Here is a 20,004-nt window from a genome sequence, read left to right on the forward strand (position 1 = left end):
TATTTAACCATACTATATATCACCACACTGTATATCACCATGCTATATACAGTGCCATGCGAAAGTATTCGGCCCAATTGAACTTTCGCAAGGCACTGTATATCCCCATACTATATATTACCACACTATATCTGAAACACTTTATGTTAATGATAGTATGAAGCTGTTTCAAGCAATAGCCAGCTCACTTTGATATGCATTTTCAAGCACGGGTAGAAACAGCTAGGTGTTCGGCTGGTACCTTCAGCAGGCAGCAGATGGCACTGCTAGGGGTGATGCCAACGTCTGTCAGGACCCAGCTGTCCCGAAGGATGGCACCAGCATAGCTCAGCTCCAGGAAGTACCTCACCTGCTTGTCATCTGACAGTTGCACGTGGAAGTAATCCTGCCAGAGGAAGAAGATTGGAAACACAAGGAGCCAAAAAGCCACACAATAATTGTAAAAGTGTCCAATTGTGTACAATTAAGAAATAAGGCCCAAGGAGGTGTGGTATCTTGGCCATATACCACAAACCCCCAAGGTGACTTTTTTTTTTTTTTCAATTTAGTGGTATCCAATTGTCCCATTGCTACAACTTGGGAGAGGAGAGAGTCCTCCGAAACACAACCCAGCCAAGCCAAGCCACACTGCTTCATGACACCATGCCCGCTTAACCTGGAACCTGGCTTCCAGGTTAAGTGGTGTCGACCGTGTCAGCGTGCACTGCTGCGTGCACTGCGCCTGGCCCGCCATAGGAGTCACTAGTGCGTGATGGGACAAGAACACCCCTGCCGGGCCAAACCCTCCACTAAACCGGATGATGCTGGGCCAATTGTACGCCGCCCCATGGGTCTCCCAGTCACGGCCGGCTGCGACAGAGCTTGGACTTGAACCAGGATCTCTAGTGGCACAGCTAGTACTACGCAGTGCCTTAGACCTTAGACTGCGCTACTAGGGAAGCCCGAGGTGCCTTATTGCTATAGGGCAGTTAACCCACTGTTCCTAGGCCTTTATTGAAAATAAGAATTTGTTCTTAACTGACTTGCCTTGTAAAATAAAAATTTGAAGCAGAGCTTAATTTGTAAATTGGGAGGTGCTAGAACAAAGAGTGGGTGCTAGAGGGGGGGTTCTGTGGTACCAGAACTCATGAAAAAAAAGATCACCTTTTGTAATAGAGCATTGAACGCATATCATCACCTGCATTGCTTGCTGTTTGGGGTTTTAGAATGGGTTTCTGTACAGCACTTTGAGATATCAGCTATATAAATACATTTGATTTGATATCATCACATTTGGGTAGAGCCACTTATAGAAGGTGCACACATGGGGAACATTTTTAGTAGCCTAGGGTCTGGGAAAGTGTTGGCCTTTTTAAAACCGCATTTCGTGCAATTCTACATCCTTTTACATGACTGGAGACTTTGGCATTATCTTTTTTTTAATCCGCACAAATGAGCGAAATGGCAGGATACTTTGACACTGACAAACTTAGTATCTGAGATCAATAAAAACGACCTTGTCTTGAATCCATCAATAGCCTATAGGCCTATGTTTGTGGAGAAACATATAGTAGGCTACAATATGAGGAGGAAATTAGTCCTAAAAATGCTTTCCAGTTTCACTGACTCACCCAATGATGCGCAGCTCACTCGCTGGAGATTGTCGATGCGCTCGTGTCAAAAGCCTATCTCTCTCTCTCTGTTTTGTAAAACAATGTTTGGGTTTTGATCAAATATTTTGGTAGTCTACAGCATAGTCTTATCTTTTCAGCAAGAGTCATTGCTTTTCAACCTGTGTTTTCCCTCGATTGTATTTGAAATATTGCAAAAGGCCTGTTTTGTCTGCGTGCTGTTTTTTTCACTGACAGATTTGCCTCGCGTTCCCGACTGTAGGCTATTCTTTGTTATTGGGCTACAATCCGCAGCTAGGCTATTTAAAAAAAGAAGCTATTGGTCCTCTGTAGCTAAATTATAGGGTTTCTCATGACGTATTAGGCTATTCTGAATGATTTAATTTATTTCTGAACAGACAGCAGTAATTCCGTAACTTTAGAAAATTCCTCCAGAACCCTTCATGCAGCTATGATTCTATAAGGAAACAAATGATGAAGTGCAACTCTGGAGAGATGAGGGAGCAGGATAATTGACGAAGAGGCAACTCGAACTTTGATCGCTTTTATTATAATTGTTACATAGCAAAAAGTGAAAATTATTTTTCATGGCACGAGAGGTACCGGATTCGGCCAAGTATGTTCCGGAACAAAACAGTCCAGAATGGAAAGGTGCCGGATCCTGTTCTGGCATGATCCTGCTCAAATTAAGCACTGATTTGAAGTACCTAGGCCTCTACCTGCTGAGTATAAAGATTATTAAACTAGATTCAGTGGGCTTGTCATTCACAGTACTGATGAAAAATAAAGTATATTTGATCTAAATGTGGATATACGAGGACATCTAGTGGTCACCGGATTTATTTTAAAATTCATGCAGGCTATCTTTTCACTAGCATGCGATGCCATATATTTGACGCAGGTATTTATTTTTCAACATGTATTGTCATTGACTGGAACAAAATATAATTGTATGAGCTATGCCTCTGTGTCCCGGCGTTGTTGTACCCCTCTACTATCTGGCTTGGTGGGGCGATCTCGTTCTGCATGCCTGCTTCACTTATATTCAATGTGTCGTCATGCATTTGTGCATGCACGCTGTTAACGGTCATACCCGTCTTGCTAACTTAGCTAGCTCATCAACCAGTATTTTATTCGCGTTTTCTGCACGATAGCACTTATTAAAGCCTTGAAACTCATGGGGACCTCACTGTTACCACGGGTCATCGAGCTAGCCCTTATTTGGCAGCAGGGTTGCATCGGTTCCCACTGGATTTGACAGCTTGTTAGGCTGGCTAGCTAGGTAGCTAATTCGCTAACGCGAACTGTTTATCACGTAGCAGCCTATGCTGACTAGCATCGCTAGCAACTAGCTAACATGGATAAAGTCTAGTCGTGGGTCCACAAAATCAAACAAATGGTACTGAACTGATGACAAAATCATGTTTCGAAATTGTAGTAGCTATTTATGTTTTTTTTGTTGTTGCTTAATGACATTAAGACAACCGGTCACGAATGCGGAGCCACGCCCTAAAATAACATGTGACCACAAGGCGTTTGTGACGCAATCATGCGTTCCAATTTTGTCATAATTGTCTGTAGGTTCCAAATTGCTTATGAGCTTGGCTGCCCTTCAGAAAGTAGCTGATTCTTGTACTCTACAGCTGTATTTTCCTACAGTTACTAATAATACTAGCAACAAAACAGATTTCATTCCTTAAAATGATTTTGCCAGATGGAAGAAAATAATAAGGTAGGCCTAAACTGTAATAAGATATACCTTAAAGACTGCTTGTGTTTAATCCTGAATCCAGTTGCCCCTCTTGTACTGGGATAAAACAATAGGGAACCCATGAACCTTATGGAGGAGTACATGTGTTTTGTAGACACACCTGGGTTCTAAACTGGCTGAGGTAAACATTTTCGGAAAGCCTTGGTTTTTAAATCCCGGTGAAAGCAGATATGTCAAAGTTTGTCAATGTCTTGTTGCCCTTCTATTTAGTTGAAACTAGCGAAAATGATCATTTTTCTTCTCTTAATCCACATTTTCTAGCAAAAAAACATGTTCATGCTTTAGGGCTGGTGGCTCCATATATATTGGTAAAATATAAAGTGTGTGTGTGTGGGGGGGGGGGGGGGGGGGGGGGGTGTAGTGGATATAATGGGGTATAGGCCTAACTGTTGTTTTGAGGGTGAAATTTCAACCACAGGACGATGTCATTGTAAACTAAATTCAGCATAGCCAAACCTTGTATAAAATAGGTTGAATTTGTACCTTTGAAACCATGTCAGATTTTCAACATTATATACACTTTCAGAAAAAAACTATAGGCAGCACCTCAGCCCGGGATCGAACCCCATCCAGGGTTTTAACTACACCCAGCCCTGCTTAGCTTTAATATGTCACTGACTACTACCAATATGCTATTGTGAGAATTATTATTGAGAGATCTCTTAATAACAAAATATATTCCGTGTTAATATCGAAGTCATTCCAAGGGGTAGGTTTGACAAAGCAAATGAGTGAGTGAGTCTTTGACATGAAGACAGTGGTTAGATTCTGCCATTGGGACTGCTCTGATGTTTCCATTCTCTCCTGGTTATGACCATAGAGCCTTGTCCCAGTCTCTAGACCTGCCTGTCTGTGTGATGGATGACCACCTGACCTATGAAGCTGTCAATGAGATGGTAAGTTGACCTTGTCATTTCATATTACAACATTAATCCAATAAAATGTTATAGTGATGCTATCATTGGCAATGTTGACGTACCACAACCATCTCTGTTGTGTTGCAGTTGTTTAATTGGCCCAACGTTGCCAATGCTCCTCCACTCTTTAACAGTTAATAATTATTTCAGTATGATATTTGTTGTTTATTAAGTTTGATTATTTGCAATATAATTACATTTCTACCAGGAGCAGAGCAATTCTACCAGGAGCAGAGCAACCTCAGTGATGGAAAACACAGAAGAGGGGAAGCTCAACAATGTGGAACATCTGACACTTATGGACTTCCTTCAAAACCTAACTGAGAAGTATGTTCTGTTTTCTTTGGTACTATCACACCTTCAAGGAAATAGGATCAAATTAGAAACTGATCAATCGGAAAAAAAATGTCATTGCTAGAAAAGTTGTCACATTGCAATTTTGCCAAAACAACTGACACAAAGCAAGTATAACTTCACGATCAGGCAAATAATTAAATAAAAACAATTCTGCCACGCATCCTGATATGACAACATTTATAACAATATTGTTTTCAGGCAATGGAGGGGGATTCGTGAGGGCATGTTTGACCCGGTAAGATCATGTTACTGACAATTTAATCAGATTACCATGAAAACTCTGCCTAATGTTTAACCTTGTTCATAAGCTTTTGAAAGACGCACTATGCAACATTTTAAAACACTTCTTCTGTTTCTGGAATACAGCTGACAAAACATCAGCTTGCCGGCTTGTGTCTGAGGATTGTCCAGTTTTTATCGGACAAGCTGATGCAGATCATCATCCCAGGTCTTTACGAACTACTGGGCATCCAAGATGCTGCCTCCTCTCCATTGTCACAGAGATCTCTCACAGCGTCACTCACCAGTCTGTTAGACGATAAGACTAACACCAAGTCCCGCGTGAGATTTACTGAGGCTGGTGTACCTAAGAGGCCAGGCAGTCGAAAGTCTTACAATAGCTTTCGCATCCCGACTCCCTACCCTTCCTCCAACTGTATGGAGCAGGAAGAGGAAGAGGAAGAAGTGCAGGAATCACAACTTAAATTCAAGGAGATTTACCTGACTAAGGGCAGTCTGGGCAGTGGAAGCTACCTGCCCAAGGGGGCCATGAGGTATGTTCTTAAAGGGAAATTTAACAACTTCATATTCATCTCCAGCATCACCATATGTGAAAATTACACATTTCCATGCTTTGTAGTAAAAAAAATATAGAGGGACGTAACTGTTTCCAATAGTGCTGAGAAATTAGTGCTTTTTGAGGTTGGTTTGGTTTCCATTCAAATATTTAAAAAATAATCACGGTTTTGGATTTCAATACTTTTTTTAGACATTGAATGCACTATGGATTATGTGTGTTGAATGCTGTAACAACACATAATAAAACAATGAATAAAAGTCCCATGATGGTAGTGACTGTCCATTAGTGTTTATGACTTATCAACCATCATTTACTTTCTCATATAAAATATTTATTTGATGACTTTATTATTTCATTCCAAGTCATCAACTCATCTCTATAGAGCTGCTGCTTATTCTGTCTGACAAAATCACTATTTTAGTAGTTCTTCTAAGTAAATAAGACCTACTTTTATGACCGCTGAACACCAACTGTCAATCACTTAGATCATGTATTTCCAGGTAGAGAATCCTCGCAACGCAACTGCTTTTTATCTCTCTCATGCATTCTCTCGTCTCTCCGTCTCAGTTAATGAGGTTTCCGTATCTGCTCCACACAGAGTGGACAAGCAAGTGGGCGTGCAATGGATTATGGGAATTAATTGCCGTATTTTCTGTGCTAAACTATGTAGAATATTGGCCTGTTGGAAACTACAACTCCCTACTACATTGCATAGTTCGTGCTTGATCTGATTTATCTCTACAGAAACTGAGCATCGAGCTCACAGAAGAAGAAAAAAATTAACTATATGGAATTCAAATAATTGAGCCGACGTCGGTCAATTAGTTGTTTAAAAACCGAAAAATAACAAAAATGTTGATTAAATGCTCAGCTCTAGATTCTAATGACATCATCAGTGTGCATCGTGTGATTTTAACCAATTATGAGTAGGCATTGCCTACTAATTGGTTGATGATGTCATAGAAAACACTTATCTTCCTCTTTCTTTTTTACTACAAAACATAGAAATGCCCGTTTTTCACATATGCTGATGTTGGGGTGGTGCTGGAGATGATGAATATGAAGTTGAAACATTTAGAAATTTCCCTTTAACATTTCTTCAAACTGCCTTGTATTTATGATTGTCCTTGAAGTTATTAGAAGTTACAGTATTTGAAGTTTATAGCAATTTGGATTTTTGTAGAGGATAGATATTGCCAGGATAGATAGATATCTACAGGCCAGTTTCAATACAAATGACTTATACAAAATATACTTTATTGGGCTTTAGAAATTAAGCAGTTAGGCTGACATCACACTAAGGTTTTTTCTCAGAGAAACAGCAGCGTTTTCCTCATTGTTTTCAATGGTGCAGATGTATTTGACACACTGAATGTGCATCACAGCCTTACATATTATTTGTTTGACTTTGATGATTTCTGCGTTTTTTTTCCCAAGGACTCTAACCTCTCTGTCTGATGTGCAGAAGAAAACAACCAACTCTGAGACGCTACAAGTCCTCTTAGGTGTCTCAGAGGACACCCTTGTCACCTGTGTACAGGACAGCCTGCAAGGTTCTCTCTCCAAACTTGCATGCATGTCCAATTCTCCATCTGGAAGTGCAGGCTCTATGATGCTAACCCCTGCTGTAATGGCAGAGTTGGCTAAAGATGTCAAGTCGGCCTTATCAGTGGTCGTTAAGAGTGCCTCCGCTAGCCAAACCTCTGTAGTGACACCGGTAAGGGGAGACTCACAGACCAAGGTGACTGAGAGCATGGTGAGAGAGCTGGCTGCTAAACTTGAAAAAGTTGACCAAGAGAGCAAGAGTCTAACAGGGCAAGTCATGACCATGATCTCTGACACAATGGTGGCTTTTGTTGACGAGAACAAACAGAATTTGCTGGAAGATCTGAAGGACAAGATCACGTTTTTGGCATCGCATGTTGGCTTCATTGAGGATCTTGATGCCCTGATAAGCAAATACGAGAGCAGCTACAATATTAGTGAATCTGGTTCCTCCTGCACGCTCACATCTAAGAGCATCCAAAAACTCTCTAGCCGGGAGTTTCAAACATCAGCAATACAAGCAGTGAGTGGAGTTCTTGACAAAAAAGTCAGTAGTTTGAGCTTTCCTAGTTCAGTCGTTCAGTCTGAGTTAACAGGTGCTGTATCAGGTCAAACATTGTCTGGCATTGTAAAGACAGAGTCAATTCACCCAGTGGGCTCAGCAGCGTCAGTAGTTGTTAAGACTTTCGTGTCAGATATGAAGTCCTTGGCTGAATCTGAAGAGAGTCCCCAACAGAAGAGTGCCTGGTCTGCTGCTGTTCACATTTACCACAGCATCCAAAACAACTTGAAAGATTATTTCGGCAAGCTTCAGCGATGTGCCTTAAAGAGCATTGTCACATCTGATGATAACATCACAAATGCTGAGTTTAAGGAGACAGTTCCACTTCCTTGCTTAAACATGAAATATAGGCCCAGTAAGAGTGAGCCTCAGTTGCCAGAGTCCACTGGTGAAGTTACTTTACAAAGAGGCCTAAGTGAGTGCTCAAAACTTCTTTGGGCAAAAACTGAGTCAGAAGAAAGCAAGCTCCTTCTGACAACTTGCACCAAAGAAGTCATCTCAGAGCTTCTGGTCTTGTACAAGACTGCAATGTCAAAGGAGGACGCCCTGTACACTGTTGGAGAAAAAGGATCAGGCTTCTCTATTGAGAGAGAGAAATTTGTAGAGGGTGTTCTGGCTCAGCTTGGGGATATTGCCCATTCCAGGGCCTCATCACCAATAGTATGTGAGTTCCCCTGTCAAATTGAGGACAGCAGAAGTAAGGCCACAGCTTCTTTGACTAGTCTGTTAGATTGTATTAGAAAACTCTCAAGTGAGGAATTTAAGAGAAATGCCACTCAAGCAGTGAGTGAGTTCCTAGTTAAAAAGTCCACCAGTAGCTTAACTAGTGCACAGCCTGCTTATTCTGTAGCATCCAGGTCTTGTTCCATTCAAAACCAGTACACATGGTCAAAGGATATTTGTGCGGATTCTGCTGCCTTTGGCATCATTGAAACATTTGTGGAAGACCTGCAGAGCATGGCGCAACCTGCAAAAGTAGAGGAGAGAGAACCTGACCTCCAGGAAAATGCACAAAAGCTACAGAGCAGGATCTGGTCTGCTACCACTAGTTTATATAACAATATTCAGAAGACATTAAAGGACTTCATCATTCATCAGCGGAGGTCAGACATGCTGAGCAGAACGTCTAGTCATATACCCACAGAGGACTCTGGACATCTTGGGACTAAGGAGCACATTTGTTTGGCAAGCCAGGACTTGAGGCAAGCTAGTAAGAGTGTGCCTCACTTGCACAGTTTGAACCTTGAAGTGGCTCTACACAGGGGTGTCAGCGAGAGTTCAAAACTTCTCTGGACTGAAACAGACGAGGCTCTACTGACCAATAGTACCAAAGAGGTCATTTCAACAATCTTGACCTCATGCGAGGATCAGGCATCAAATGCACCTTGCTTCTCCACAGTAGGAAAGAAAATATCTGATATGTCCCTTGAGGTCAACATGTTGGTAGGTGGTGTTCTGTCTCAGCTGAAGGACATCTCCTTGTCAAGGTCCCCAACACCATGTGAAGACATGTTTGAACGTCTCCAAGGTTCTCCTGAGCGAACCTCTCCAGTAAGTCTAGATTGCAGCACGGCTGCCTCCAAAGGCATTGCATCTTCCCACAGTCTTTCAACAAAGAGCCTCCAAAAACTCTCTAGTCATGAGTTCCAAACTAAAGCTGAGAAAGGAGTGAGTGAGGTCCTCTCTAGATCATTTAACATTGTGGAGGAAGGTACAACAGATAAGTACCTCCAGTCTGTATCTACATCCACCACATCTACTGATATTATACAAACCATGGTGAAAGACCAGCAGGAGCTCACCCAGACCACCCAATCATCTGACATGGTATCTGGAACCTCCCTGCTCACCACTGGACAGGTTTCTGAGAAAAGGATCTGGTCTGTTGCTCGTAACATCTACTACAGTCTGCAAAGTAAGATTACGGAGTTTCTCCGAAAAGATCTTCAAAGATCAGACACAACACTTGGTTCAATCCAAATCTTTACATATCAAAGCAGTCCTGCATCACAAAGAGCAAGTCTCGGCCATCTTGAGGTCAACCAGAGCAGTGTTAGACCTGGTGGAAACGATGCCTGTGTGGACATTCCGCACAAATTACTACCTAAAACCACTAAGCTCTCAGGATCCATGCTGGAGGATATTGACACGATCCGTTGTAGGAGTGCTGACAGCCAAAATACAAGAAATACCTCTTCTTCACGCTCCTCCATCTCTCTAACACCTACTTCAAAATTAAGGCAGTCGAAATGGCACTTTGCTTTACCCGGGACTCCCATCCCCACTGAGTTTCCTGCTCAGATTGACTTTCCCATTGTTAGAAACACAATCATTGAGGACTTCTTTCACACAGAGGACTTACTTCCTGTAACCTTTGTGGACAAAGTCAGGCAAGCTGCTGGGGTGGTAGTGGACATTATGGTGGAAAGTGTTGAGAACACACAGGAAAATGGACAGGGTGCTTCTCATCTTGACGACCTCCGATCTGCTGTTAGGAAATTGAGAAAAATAATTTCCACTTGGACCATCCACATTTTCAGCCATGAATTGGTGGATAAAGTGATAGCCATTCAGGACAGCCACAGCACTCCACAGGTCTTAACATTGGAAGCAGCCAAAAGTGCTTCAGACTCCATTCTTTCAAGGCTGAAATGGGGAAAGGAACAATGTGCCATATCCAAGGAGCTCTCCTCTCAGCTTCTCCAGATATTTGCTGAAGAGACAGTGAAGTGCTTCCTGAGACAGTGGTCAGATGAGTATGAAAACATAAACTTTGATGTTTCAGTCCAGAACGATCCAAAGACTTCTACTTGCATGGTCATTCTTCAAATGATCACCAAAGCCACTGCTAAATGTTATTTTGAGTCCGCTACCAGCGTGGCCACCAGTGACATTGTAGAAGGCGTGTTTGATTTGGAAAGGGGTACCATCAGCAGTACTGGAGAGCAGGTCCTCACCTTCAATACAAAGGTATAGTACATCATACATCTTTCATGAATAACACTGCTGTTGACCTTTTATATGATTCTTTGTGTCATGGCTTTGCACTGGTTCTTTGCAGTTGATATGCTGTACTGTAAGATATCGAAAACATTTCAGTTTGTTTTAATGTGCCTTTTCTCACCAACCAGGGTTCCAAGAATGTTAGTAAGAACCTCTGTCCTCAAGAGTCTCTGGAGTACCAGCCTCAGAACATTTCCCCTACTGTGTACTTTACAGGTAAGCCCTGCTGCTGTTTAGGCTGCTGCTCAGTCAAGACTGAGACATTATCCCTTTACCATTCCACTAATTCATTTGGAAAGACATTGTACTCCTCTGAGTTGTTACCTATGACATACTGTACTGTGGGCTGGGTGGTAGCCTAGTGGGTTAAGAGGTTGGGCCAGTAACCGATAGGTTGCTGGTTCAGAATCCCTGAGTTCACGAGGCAAAATCTGTCAATGTGCTCTTGAGCAAGGCACTTCATCCTAATTGCTCCTTGTAAGTCTCTCTGGATAAGAGTGTCTGATAAATGAGTAAAAATGTAAATTGATGGCATGCTGGATGGTCTTTCGTTGCAGAGACGATGACAACATCTCATGGCTCCTTTTCTCCAGAGGGAATTTATGATATCGCATCGTCCTTCCCATTTGAAGAGAAGAGTCGCAAACCCTCCCTTTTCACCAGATTGTCTAGATCCATCACGAAAGGCTTTCTCAGCACATTCAAATCTTCAAGGAAAACCAAATTATTTAAATAAATTCCTCATTATAACAACGAGAGCATTCATTTGTTCAGATGAGAATCTAATCGTATTGGTCACATACGCCGAAAACAACTGTGAGATGCTTTATTACGAGCCCATTCCCAACAATGCAGAGTTAAAAAGTAAGAAAATATTTTCTAAATAGTAACACAATAACAATAACAAGGCTATATACAAGGAGTACCAGTACCGAGTCAATGTGCATGGGTGCGAGGTAGTTGAGGTAATACAGTATGTACAGTGCCTTGCGAAAGTATTCGGCCCCCTTGAACTTTGCGACCTTTTGCCACATTTCAGGCTTCAAACATAAAGATATAAAACTGTATTTTTTTGTGAAGAATCAACAACAAGTGGGACACAATCATGAAGTGGAACGACATTTATTGGATATTTCAAACTTTTTTAACAAAATAAAAAACTGAAAAATTAAGCGTGCAAAATTATTCAGCCCCCTTAAGTTAATACTTTGTAGCGCCACCTTTTGCTGCGATTACAGCTGTAAGTCGCTTGGGGTATGTCTCTATCAGTTTTGCACATCGAGAGACTGACATTTTTTCCCATTCCTCCTTGCAAAACAGCTCGAGCTCAGTGAGGTTGGATGGAGAGCATTTGTGAACAGCAGTTTTCAGTTCTTTCCACAGATTCTCGATTGGATTCAGGTCTGGACTTTGACTTGGCCATTCTAACACCTGGATATGTTTATTTTTGAACCATTCCATTGTAGATTTTGCTTTATGTTTTGTATCATTGTCTTGTTGGAAGACAAATCTCCGTCCCAGTCTCAGGTCTTTTGCAGACTCCATCAGGTTTTCTTCCAGAATGGTCCTGTATTTGGCTCCATCCATCTTCCCATCAATTTTAACCATCTTCCCTGTCCCTGCTGAAGAAAAGCAGGCCCAAACCATGATGCTGCCACCACCATGTTTGACAGTGGGGATGGTGTGTTCAGCTGTGTTGCTTTTACGCCAAACATAACGTTTTGCATTGTTGCCAAAAAGTTAAATTTTGGTTTCATCTGACCAGAGCACCTTCTTCCACATGTTTGGTGTGTCTCCCAGGTGGCTTGTGGCAAACTTTAAACAACACTTTGTATGGATATCTTTAAGAAATGTCTTTCTTCTTGCCACTATTCCATAAAGGCCAGATTTGTGCAATATACGACTGATTGTTGTCCTATGGACAGAGTCTCCCACCTCAGCTGTAGATCTCTGCAGTTCATCCAGAGTGATCATGGGCCTCTTGGCTGCATCTCTGATCAGTCTTCTCCTTGTATGAGCTGAAAGTTTAGAGGGACGGCCAGGTCTTGGTAGATTTGCAGTGGTCTGATACTCTTTCCATTTCAATATTATCGCTTGCACAGTGCTCCTTGGGATGTTTAAAGCTTGGGAAATATTTTTGTATCCAAATCCAAATCCTTCACAACAGTATCTCGGACCTGCCTGGTGTGTTCCTTGTTCTTCATGATGCTCTCTGCGCTTTTAACGGACCTCTGAGACTATCACAGTGCAGGTGCATTTATACGGAGACTTGATTACACACAGGTGGATTGTATTTATCATCATTAGTCATTTAGGTCAACATTGGATCATTCAGAGATCCTCACTGAACTTCTGGAGAGAGTTTGTGCACTGAAAGTGAAGGGGCTGAATAATTTTGCACGCCCAATTTTTCAGTTTTTGATTTGTTAAAAAAGTTTGAAATATCCAATAAATGTCATTCCACTTCATGATTGTGTCCCACTTGTTGTTGATTCTTCACAAAAAAATACAGTTTTATATCTTTATGTTTGAAGCCTGAAATGTGGCAAACGTTCGCAAAGTTCAAGGGGGGCGAATACTTTCGCAAGGCACTGTACAGGGTCAGTACTATAATTGTAAGCTATATACAGGGTCAGTACCATTATTGTAAGCTATATACAGGGTCAATACTATCATTGTAAGCTATATACAGGGTCAGTACCATTATTGTAAGCTATATACAGGGTCAGTACCATAATTGTAAGCTATATACAGGGTCAATACTATCATTGTAAGCTATATCAAATCAAATGTATTTATATAGCCCTTCGAAAATCAGCTGATATCTCAAAGTGCTGTACAGAAATCCAGCCTAAAACCCCAAACAGCAAGCAATGCAGGTGTAGAAGCACGGTGGCTAGGAAAAACTCCCTAGAAAGGCCAAAACCTAGGAAGAAACCTAGAGAGGAACCAGGCTATGTGGGGTGGCCAGTCCTCTTCTGGCTGTGCCGGGTGGAGATTATAACAGAACATGGTCAAGATGTTCAAATGTTCATAAATGACCAGCATGGTCGAATAATAATAAGGCAGAATAGTTTAAACTGGAGCAGCAGCACAGTCAGGTGGACTGGGGACAGCAAGGAGTCATCATGTCAGGTATTCCTGGGGCATGGTCCTAGGGCTCAGGTCCTCCGAGAGAGAGAAAGAAAGAGAGAATTAGAGAGAGCATATGTGGGATGGCCAGTCCTCTTCTGGTTCAAATGTTTTAAAATGTTTTTAAAAAAAAGTTCAAATGTTTTATTATTTGTTACTTTAGTTTATTGGGTAAATATTCTCTTAACTCTTCTTGAACTGCACTGTTTGTTAAGGGCTTGTAAAGTAAACATTTCACGGAAAGATCTACACTTGTTGTATTGAGCGCATGTGACAAATTAAAGTTTGAGTTGATTTGACTATATACCTTCTAAGCATGATGGTTGGCTCATGATTTGTTTGTACTGAAATCTATTCAGGGAGGATAAGGGTATATCATAGGCAGTGATGTAGTGGTAAAACCATTGACTGGTAAATGCTGATTGCCGTTCAGGATTAAAGAAGTAACGCTCCCTCTACTTTCAATGCATCTTCCACAAAAGGTGGGTAAATGCTTGAACAAAATAAAATAAAAAGTGTGTAAACAGCTTTTACATGTGTTCCCCCCCCCACCACCACTGATTATAGGAGGCTTCTTCTGACAGTATTCACACCTTTCATAAGAAACCTCCAGAGAAATATTCATATTCACCGTAGCTGTCATTTAAACTTGGACTAACCTGGCCAAGGCCAAACAGTATATGGCGTTTTCTCTGGGTGTGCGGTCGCAGTGGAGAGAAAAGGCCTCCAGTGAGGTGGTGAGTATCTGGGCGGAGTTTGGCGAGGCAAACACAGGTCTGAGATTGGTGTCTCTGGAAATGGGCGGGAGCGGGACTCTGCTCCTCCATTGGTTGCTGTTCTGATCCCCACTCTCATCCTCCTCACATCCCTTCCCTCCACATCCCCTCTTCTTCTCTCTTTCATCACTCGTGGCCACAGGGTGTTGCTTCGGTAGTTGAAGAGGTTTATCCTGGGATGCCAGGGCGCGGAGCGGGCAGGTTACATGAGATGGGCAGTTGATGGGGGTCAAACTTTGAGAGGCTGTGGACATCACCCTGATACCCGCCTTGGCCTCACTCCTCCTGGGCTTGGAAGACATCTTGGGGAGGGTGAAGCCGTCCACCAGGACCGTGTCGCCCACCCTGGTCCTGAACGGAGCCCTGTTGAGGCCCATGCAGTGCCTGGATGCTGCCCTCCTCTGCCCCAGCCTCACCCAGCCCTTTATCTGGAGGTATGTCCGCATGGGCAGGGCCATACCTGGGAGGAATACCACAGAGCACAGCTTGGTGGCCAGGTGACTCACACACTCCCTGTGGCCGTATTGAAGGGCGATCCTCAGGGGGTCGCGACCCTGGGGATCCCGACAGGCAAGGGTCAGAACGCTGCTGGCAATAAAGAGTTTGAGGATGGTGAGCTGGCCGCGCTCGATGGAGGCGACAGCGGGACACTTGGCGACGTCGGGGTGGGCCGTCTGGTGGCACCACTGACGGTAAGGGTGAACCCCCACCGGCTCAATGACACGCACCCCCCTCTCCAGCAGCCAGCCGGCCAGGTCCAGGTGGCCCAGAGAAGCAGCGATGTAGAGTGCCACCCGGAGCTGGAACCTGGAATAATACAGAATCAATGTATTTATATGTATTTATTTATTTATTTTGTCAAGTTCACAAGATACAGTGGGTTATAAAACAGTACAGTAAAATGCTTACTTGCAAGCTCTTTCCCACAATGCAGTATTAAATATCAGGGTAAGAGAAAAAACGTATGAAGGAAAAAAACACGAGAATATAAGCTATATACAGGGTCAGTACCATCATTGTAAGCTATATAAAGGTTCAGTACCATCACTGTTGATAGTAAGTCTATCATACAGTTCAGTGTGTAGATGTGTATTCTGACCTCCTCACAGGTCTCTCCCTAGACAGGTGTCGTTGGACGGTCAGTCTGTGTCCCAGGAAGCAGCCTCTGAGGAACTCCGCCCACCCATCCCAGGTGTCCAACCGTAGAGTAGCCCCTGGGAGACAGAGACACATGCAGGTTGTCCTCCTGGTTTCCATGAACCAAGAATGTGTTCCATACAGTCCATTTGTCTCTGTGTTACATCCATAAGGTGTTGAGCCAGAGGACCATTGATCTACTGCACAAGGAAGGCCATACCCAGGTCAATGGCGTAGTCGTGCAGCCGGTTGCAGTCGTAGATTTGCAGGCCGGTGGGAGAGCTCAGTCTGAAGGAGCTGACGGGAAGCCCACACTGCTGGGACACCAGGGTCATGAGCCTGGCCACAGACGTACTCAGGAGAAACACAGTGCCCAAGACTGAGAGGGTCTCCCCCTTCACGGCACTGAACACATGCACCACCGGCTCCCGCTGAAGTATAAGACCATGGACATACAGTAAATTCACTTGTTTTACATAAATACCTATGTTGTGTTTATACACCGAGTAAACAAAACATTATGAACACCTGTTCTTTCCATGACAAAGACTGACCAGGTGAATCTAGGTGAAAGCTATGATCCCTTAATGATGTCACTTGTTAAATCCACTTCAGTGTAGATGTAGGGGAGCGGACAGGTTAAAGAAGGATTTTTAAGCCTTGAGACAATTGAGGCATAGATTGTGTATGTGTGCCATTCAGAGGGTGAATGGGCAAGACAAAATATTCAAGTGTCTTTGAACGGGGTAGTAGGTGCCAGGTGCACCGGTTTGTGTCAAGAACTACAATGCTGCTGGGGTTTTTCACACTCAACAGTTTCCTGTGTGGTCCACCACCCAAAGAACATCCAGCCAACTTGGCACAACTGTTGGAAGCATTGGAGTCAACATGGGCCAGCATCCCTGGGGAACGCTTTCAAACACCTTGTAGAGTCCATGCCCCAACGAATTGAGGCTGTTCTGATGGCAAAAGGCGGGGTGCAACTCAATATTAGGAAGGTGTTTCTAATGTTTGGTACACTCAGTATATATAAGTTAGGAGTCATATAATTACAGGGGTAAGATGAAGTGGCTCCTTTGCACTGATCTTAGGTCTGGTTTGTGTTTTTACTGCTAATGGTAAAGGTTAGGATTTGGTGAGAGTAAACTGATCCTAGATATGTGCCCAAGGGCAATTTCTATCCAGAGACAAATCAAAGGTCCATGCTATTTAAACTTATAATCTACCACCATCTCGTGGCTCAAATTTGTAACAACATTTTCTAATTAATGTGCTGTACTGAGTTTTGTTCTATCACATTGAACACTAATCTGGGTGCAGATTAAATTGAACACTAATCTGGGCGAAAATTAAATTGAAGACTAATCTGGGTGAAAATTAAATTGAAGACTAATCTGGGTGAAAATTAAATTGAAGACTAATCTGGGTGCAGATTAAATTGTTAACAGAAATATTATGAATATGTATTTCAATGAACCCAAAGGGCCTCTTCTTCTCCTACTATACGGCCTGCTGTGCTCTACTGTACTCTACTGTACTCTGCTGTACTCTGTCTGCTGTACTCTGCTGTGCTCTACTGTAGTCTGCTGTACTCTGTAGTCTGCTGTACTCTGTAGTCTGCTGTACTCTGTAGTCTGCTGTACTCTGCTGTGCTCTACTGTACTCTACTGTACTCTGTTGTACTCTGTCTGCTGTACTCTGCTGTGCTCTACTGTAGTCTGCTGTACTCTGTAGTCTGCTGTACTCTGTAGTCTGCTGTACTCTGTAGTCTGCTGTACTCTGCTGTGCTCTACTGTACTCTACTGTACTCTGTTGTACTCTGTCTGCTGTGCTCTACTGTACTTTACTGTAGTCTGCTGTACTCTGCTGTACTCTGCTGTACTCTGTCTGCTGTACTCTGTTGTACTCTGCTGTACTCTGTCTGCTGTACTTTACTGTAGTCTGCTGTGCTCTACTGTACTATACACCACTGGGTATACAGACTCTTCAGATACTGTTAGCGAACACCAGACTGAGGTCGAGGCGATTACATGGGGAAAGGTTTATGACTGTAAGGGTGTTAGGTACAAAGGCAACACTACATCGGGCCACATTTCAGCTCTATCCCAGGTCAACCATACAATACTATAGAGTTCCACTCTAGTCAACCAGCAAGAAGGAGAGACAGACAGAAGGTCTGGCTTTGACTATGTCAATGATGGGATGTGTAAGTAAGGAGTAAGGAACACAAATAAACATTATTCTGATGGTTAAATTTGTACTTAGATACATAACCACTCTCCTCTGTTAGCAAATCTTCCACAGAACTTTGTGGAACAGAGTGAGTTCTGTCCCTGTCTGGCTCTGGACATGTACCCAGGGACCTCTGTACAACAACACTTCACACTCACGAAGCAGTGTTCTTACTAACCAATCACTCTACCATAACCATGGTCTTGGTTGAGCAAGGGCAATATTACTTTAAGTCTCAAGCAGGGTGACCTCAAAATACTATATATATCACCATACTATATACCACCACACTATACAGTGGGGCAAAAAAGTATTTAGTCAGCCACCAATTGTGCAAGTTCTCCCACTTAAAAAGATGAGAGAGGCCCGTAACAGACAAAATGAGAAAAAAAATCCAGAAAAATCACATTGTAGGATTTTTAATGAATTTATTTGCAAATTATGGTGGAAAATAAGTATTTGGTCACCTACAAACAAGCAAGATTTCTGGCTCTCACAGACCTGTAACTTCTTCTTTAAGAGGCTCCTCTGTCCTCCACTCATTACCTGTATTAATGGCACCTGTTTGAATTAACTAAATCACCTAATCATACTATATAACCATACTATATAATCATACTATATAACCATACTATATAATCATAATATATCACCATACTATATATTACCACACTCTATATCACCATAATATATATAATCATACTATATAACCATACTATTTAACCATACTATATAACCATACTATATATTACCACACTATATCTGAAACACTTTATGTTAATGATAGTATGAAGCTGTTTCAAGCAATAGCCAGCTCACTTTGATATGCATTTTCAAGCACGGTAGAAACAGCTAGGTGTTCGGCTGGTACCTTCAGCAGGCAGCAGATGGCACTGCTAGGGGTGATGCCAACGTCTGTCAGGACCCAGCTGTCCCGAAGGATGGATGGGTGCTAGAGGGGGGTTCTGTGGTACCAGAACTCATGAGATATGAGAACTCACGCATATCATCACATTTGGGTAGAGCCATTTACAGAAGGTGCACACATGGGGAACATTTTTAGTAGCCTAGGGTCCGGGAAAGTGTTGGCCTTTTTAAAACCGCATTTCGTGCAATTCTACATAATTTTACATGACTGGAGACTTTGGCATTATCTTTTTTTAATCCGCACAAATGATCGAAATGGCAGGCTACTTTGACACTGACAAACTTAGTATCTGAGATCAATAAAAACGACCTTGTCTTGAATCCATCAATAGCCTATAGGCCTAGGTTTGTGGAGAAACATATAGTAGGCTACAATATGAGGAGGAAATTAGTCCTAAAAATGCTTTCCAGTTTCACTGACTCACCCAATGATGCGCAGCTCACTCGCTGGAGATTGTCGATGCGCTCGTGTCAAAAGCCTATCTCTCCCTCTCTCTGTTTTGTAAAACAATGTTTGGGAGTTGATCAAATATTTTGGTAGTCTACAGCATAGTCTTATCTTTTCAGCAAGAGTCATTGCTTTTCAACCTGTGTTTTCCCTCGATTGTATTTGAAATATTGCAAAAGGCCTGTTTTGTCTGCGTGCTGTTTTTTCACTGACAGATTTGCCTCGCGTTCCCGACTGTAGGCTATTCTTTGTTATTGGGCTACAATCCGCAGCTAGGCTATTTAAAAACAGGGGCCATTGGTCCTTTGTAGCTAAATTATAGGGTTTCTCATGACGTATTAGGCTATTCTGAATGATTTAATTTATTTCTGAACAGACAGCAGTAATTCCGTAACTTTAGAAAATTCCTCCAGAACCCTTCATGCAGCTATGATTCTATAAGGAAACACATGATGAAGTGCAACTCTGGAGAGATGAGGGGGCAGGATAATTGACGAAGAGGCAACTCGAATGAACTTTGATCGCTTTTATTATAATTGTTACATAGCAAAAAGTGAAAATTATTTTTCATGGCACGAGAGGTACCGGATTCGGCCAAGTAGGTTCCGGAACAAAACAGTCCAGAACGGAACGGTGCCGGATCCTGTTCTGGCATGATCCTGCTCAAATTAAGCACTGATTTGAAGTACCTAGGCCTCTCTACCTGCTGAGTATAAAGATTATTAAACTAGATTCAGTGGGCTTGTCATTCACAGTACTGATGAAAAATCAAGTACAGTTGATCTAAA

At 42.5% G+C, this 20,004-nt stretch overlaps 2 protein-coding genes across 2 annotated transcripts; one reads left to right on the forward strand and one right to left on the reverse strand.

The window, feature by feature from the left end:
* Positions 1 to 345: 345 nt before the first annotated feature.
* LOC118966367 (protein ANKUB1-like) lies at positions 346 to 16,218 on the reverse strand. The gene is made up of 4 exons (XM_036989301.1): positions 15,830 to 16,218; positions 15,572 to 15,686; positions 14,356 to 15,279; positions 346 to 385 (listed from the first exon to the last, which is right to left on the reverse strand). Exons 1-4 carry the CDS (start codon positions 15,942 to 15,944, stop codon positions 346 to 348), a joined length of 1,194 nt encoding a protein of 397 aa, XP_036845196.1. The 5' UTR covers positions 15,945 to 16,218.
* Positions 4,496 to 11,520, forward strand: LOC118937372. Its single transcript, XM_036936004.1, has 6 exons — positions 4,496 to 4,625; positions 4,854 to 4,890; positions 5,022 to 5,428; positions 6,892 to 10,531; positions 10,693 to 10,780; positions 11,122 to 11,520. Exons 1-6 carry the CDS (start codon positions 4,546 to 4,548, stop codon positions 11,298 to 11,300), a joined length of 4,431 nt encoding a protein of 1,476 aa, XP_036791899.1. The 5' UTR covers positions 4,496 to 4,545; the 3' UTR covers positions 11,301 to 11,520.
* Positions 16,219 to 20,004: the final 3,786 nt, after the last annotated feature.

The sequence above is a fragment of the Oncorhynchus mykiss genome, chromosome 1 (genome assembly GCF_013265735.2).
Source record: "Oncorhynchus mykiss isolate Arlee chromosome 1, USDA_OmykA_1.1, whole genome shotgun sequence".
Taxonomy (NCBI): Eukaryota; Metazoa; Chordata; class Actinopteri; order Salmoniformes; family Salmonidae; genus Oncorhynchus; species Oncorhynchus mykiss.

Bases quoted from the DNA above. Each gene is read 5' to 3' on its own strand.
- LOC118937372 (XM_036936004.1), top strand. From the start codon at position 4,546: ATGGAAAACACAGAAGAGGGGAAGCTCAACAATGTGGAACATCTGACA. The intron at 4,891-5,021 runs GTAAGATCATGT...TCTGGAATACAG, and splicing joins GTGAGGGCATGTTTGACCCG to CTGACAAAACATCAGCTTGC. The intron at 10,532-10,692 runs GTATAGTACATC...CTCACCAACCAG, and splicing joins TCCTCACCTTCAATACAAAG to GGTTCCAAGAATGTTAGTAA.
- LOC118966367 (XM_036989301.1), bottom strand. From the start codon at position 15,944: ATGACCCTGGTGTCCCAGCAGTGTGGGCTTCCCGTCAGCTCCTTCAGA. The intron at 15,687-15,829 runs GTATGGCCTTCC...TCTGTCTCCCAG, and splicing joins CGACTACGCCATTGACCTGG to GGGCTACTCTACGGTTGGAC. The intron at 386-14,355 runs GTTAGTCCAAGT...TTCCTCTGGCAG, and splicing joins TACTGTTTGGCCTTGGCCAG to GATTACTTCCACGTGCAACT.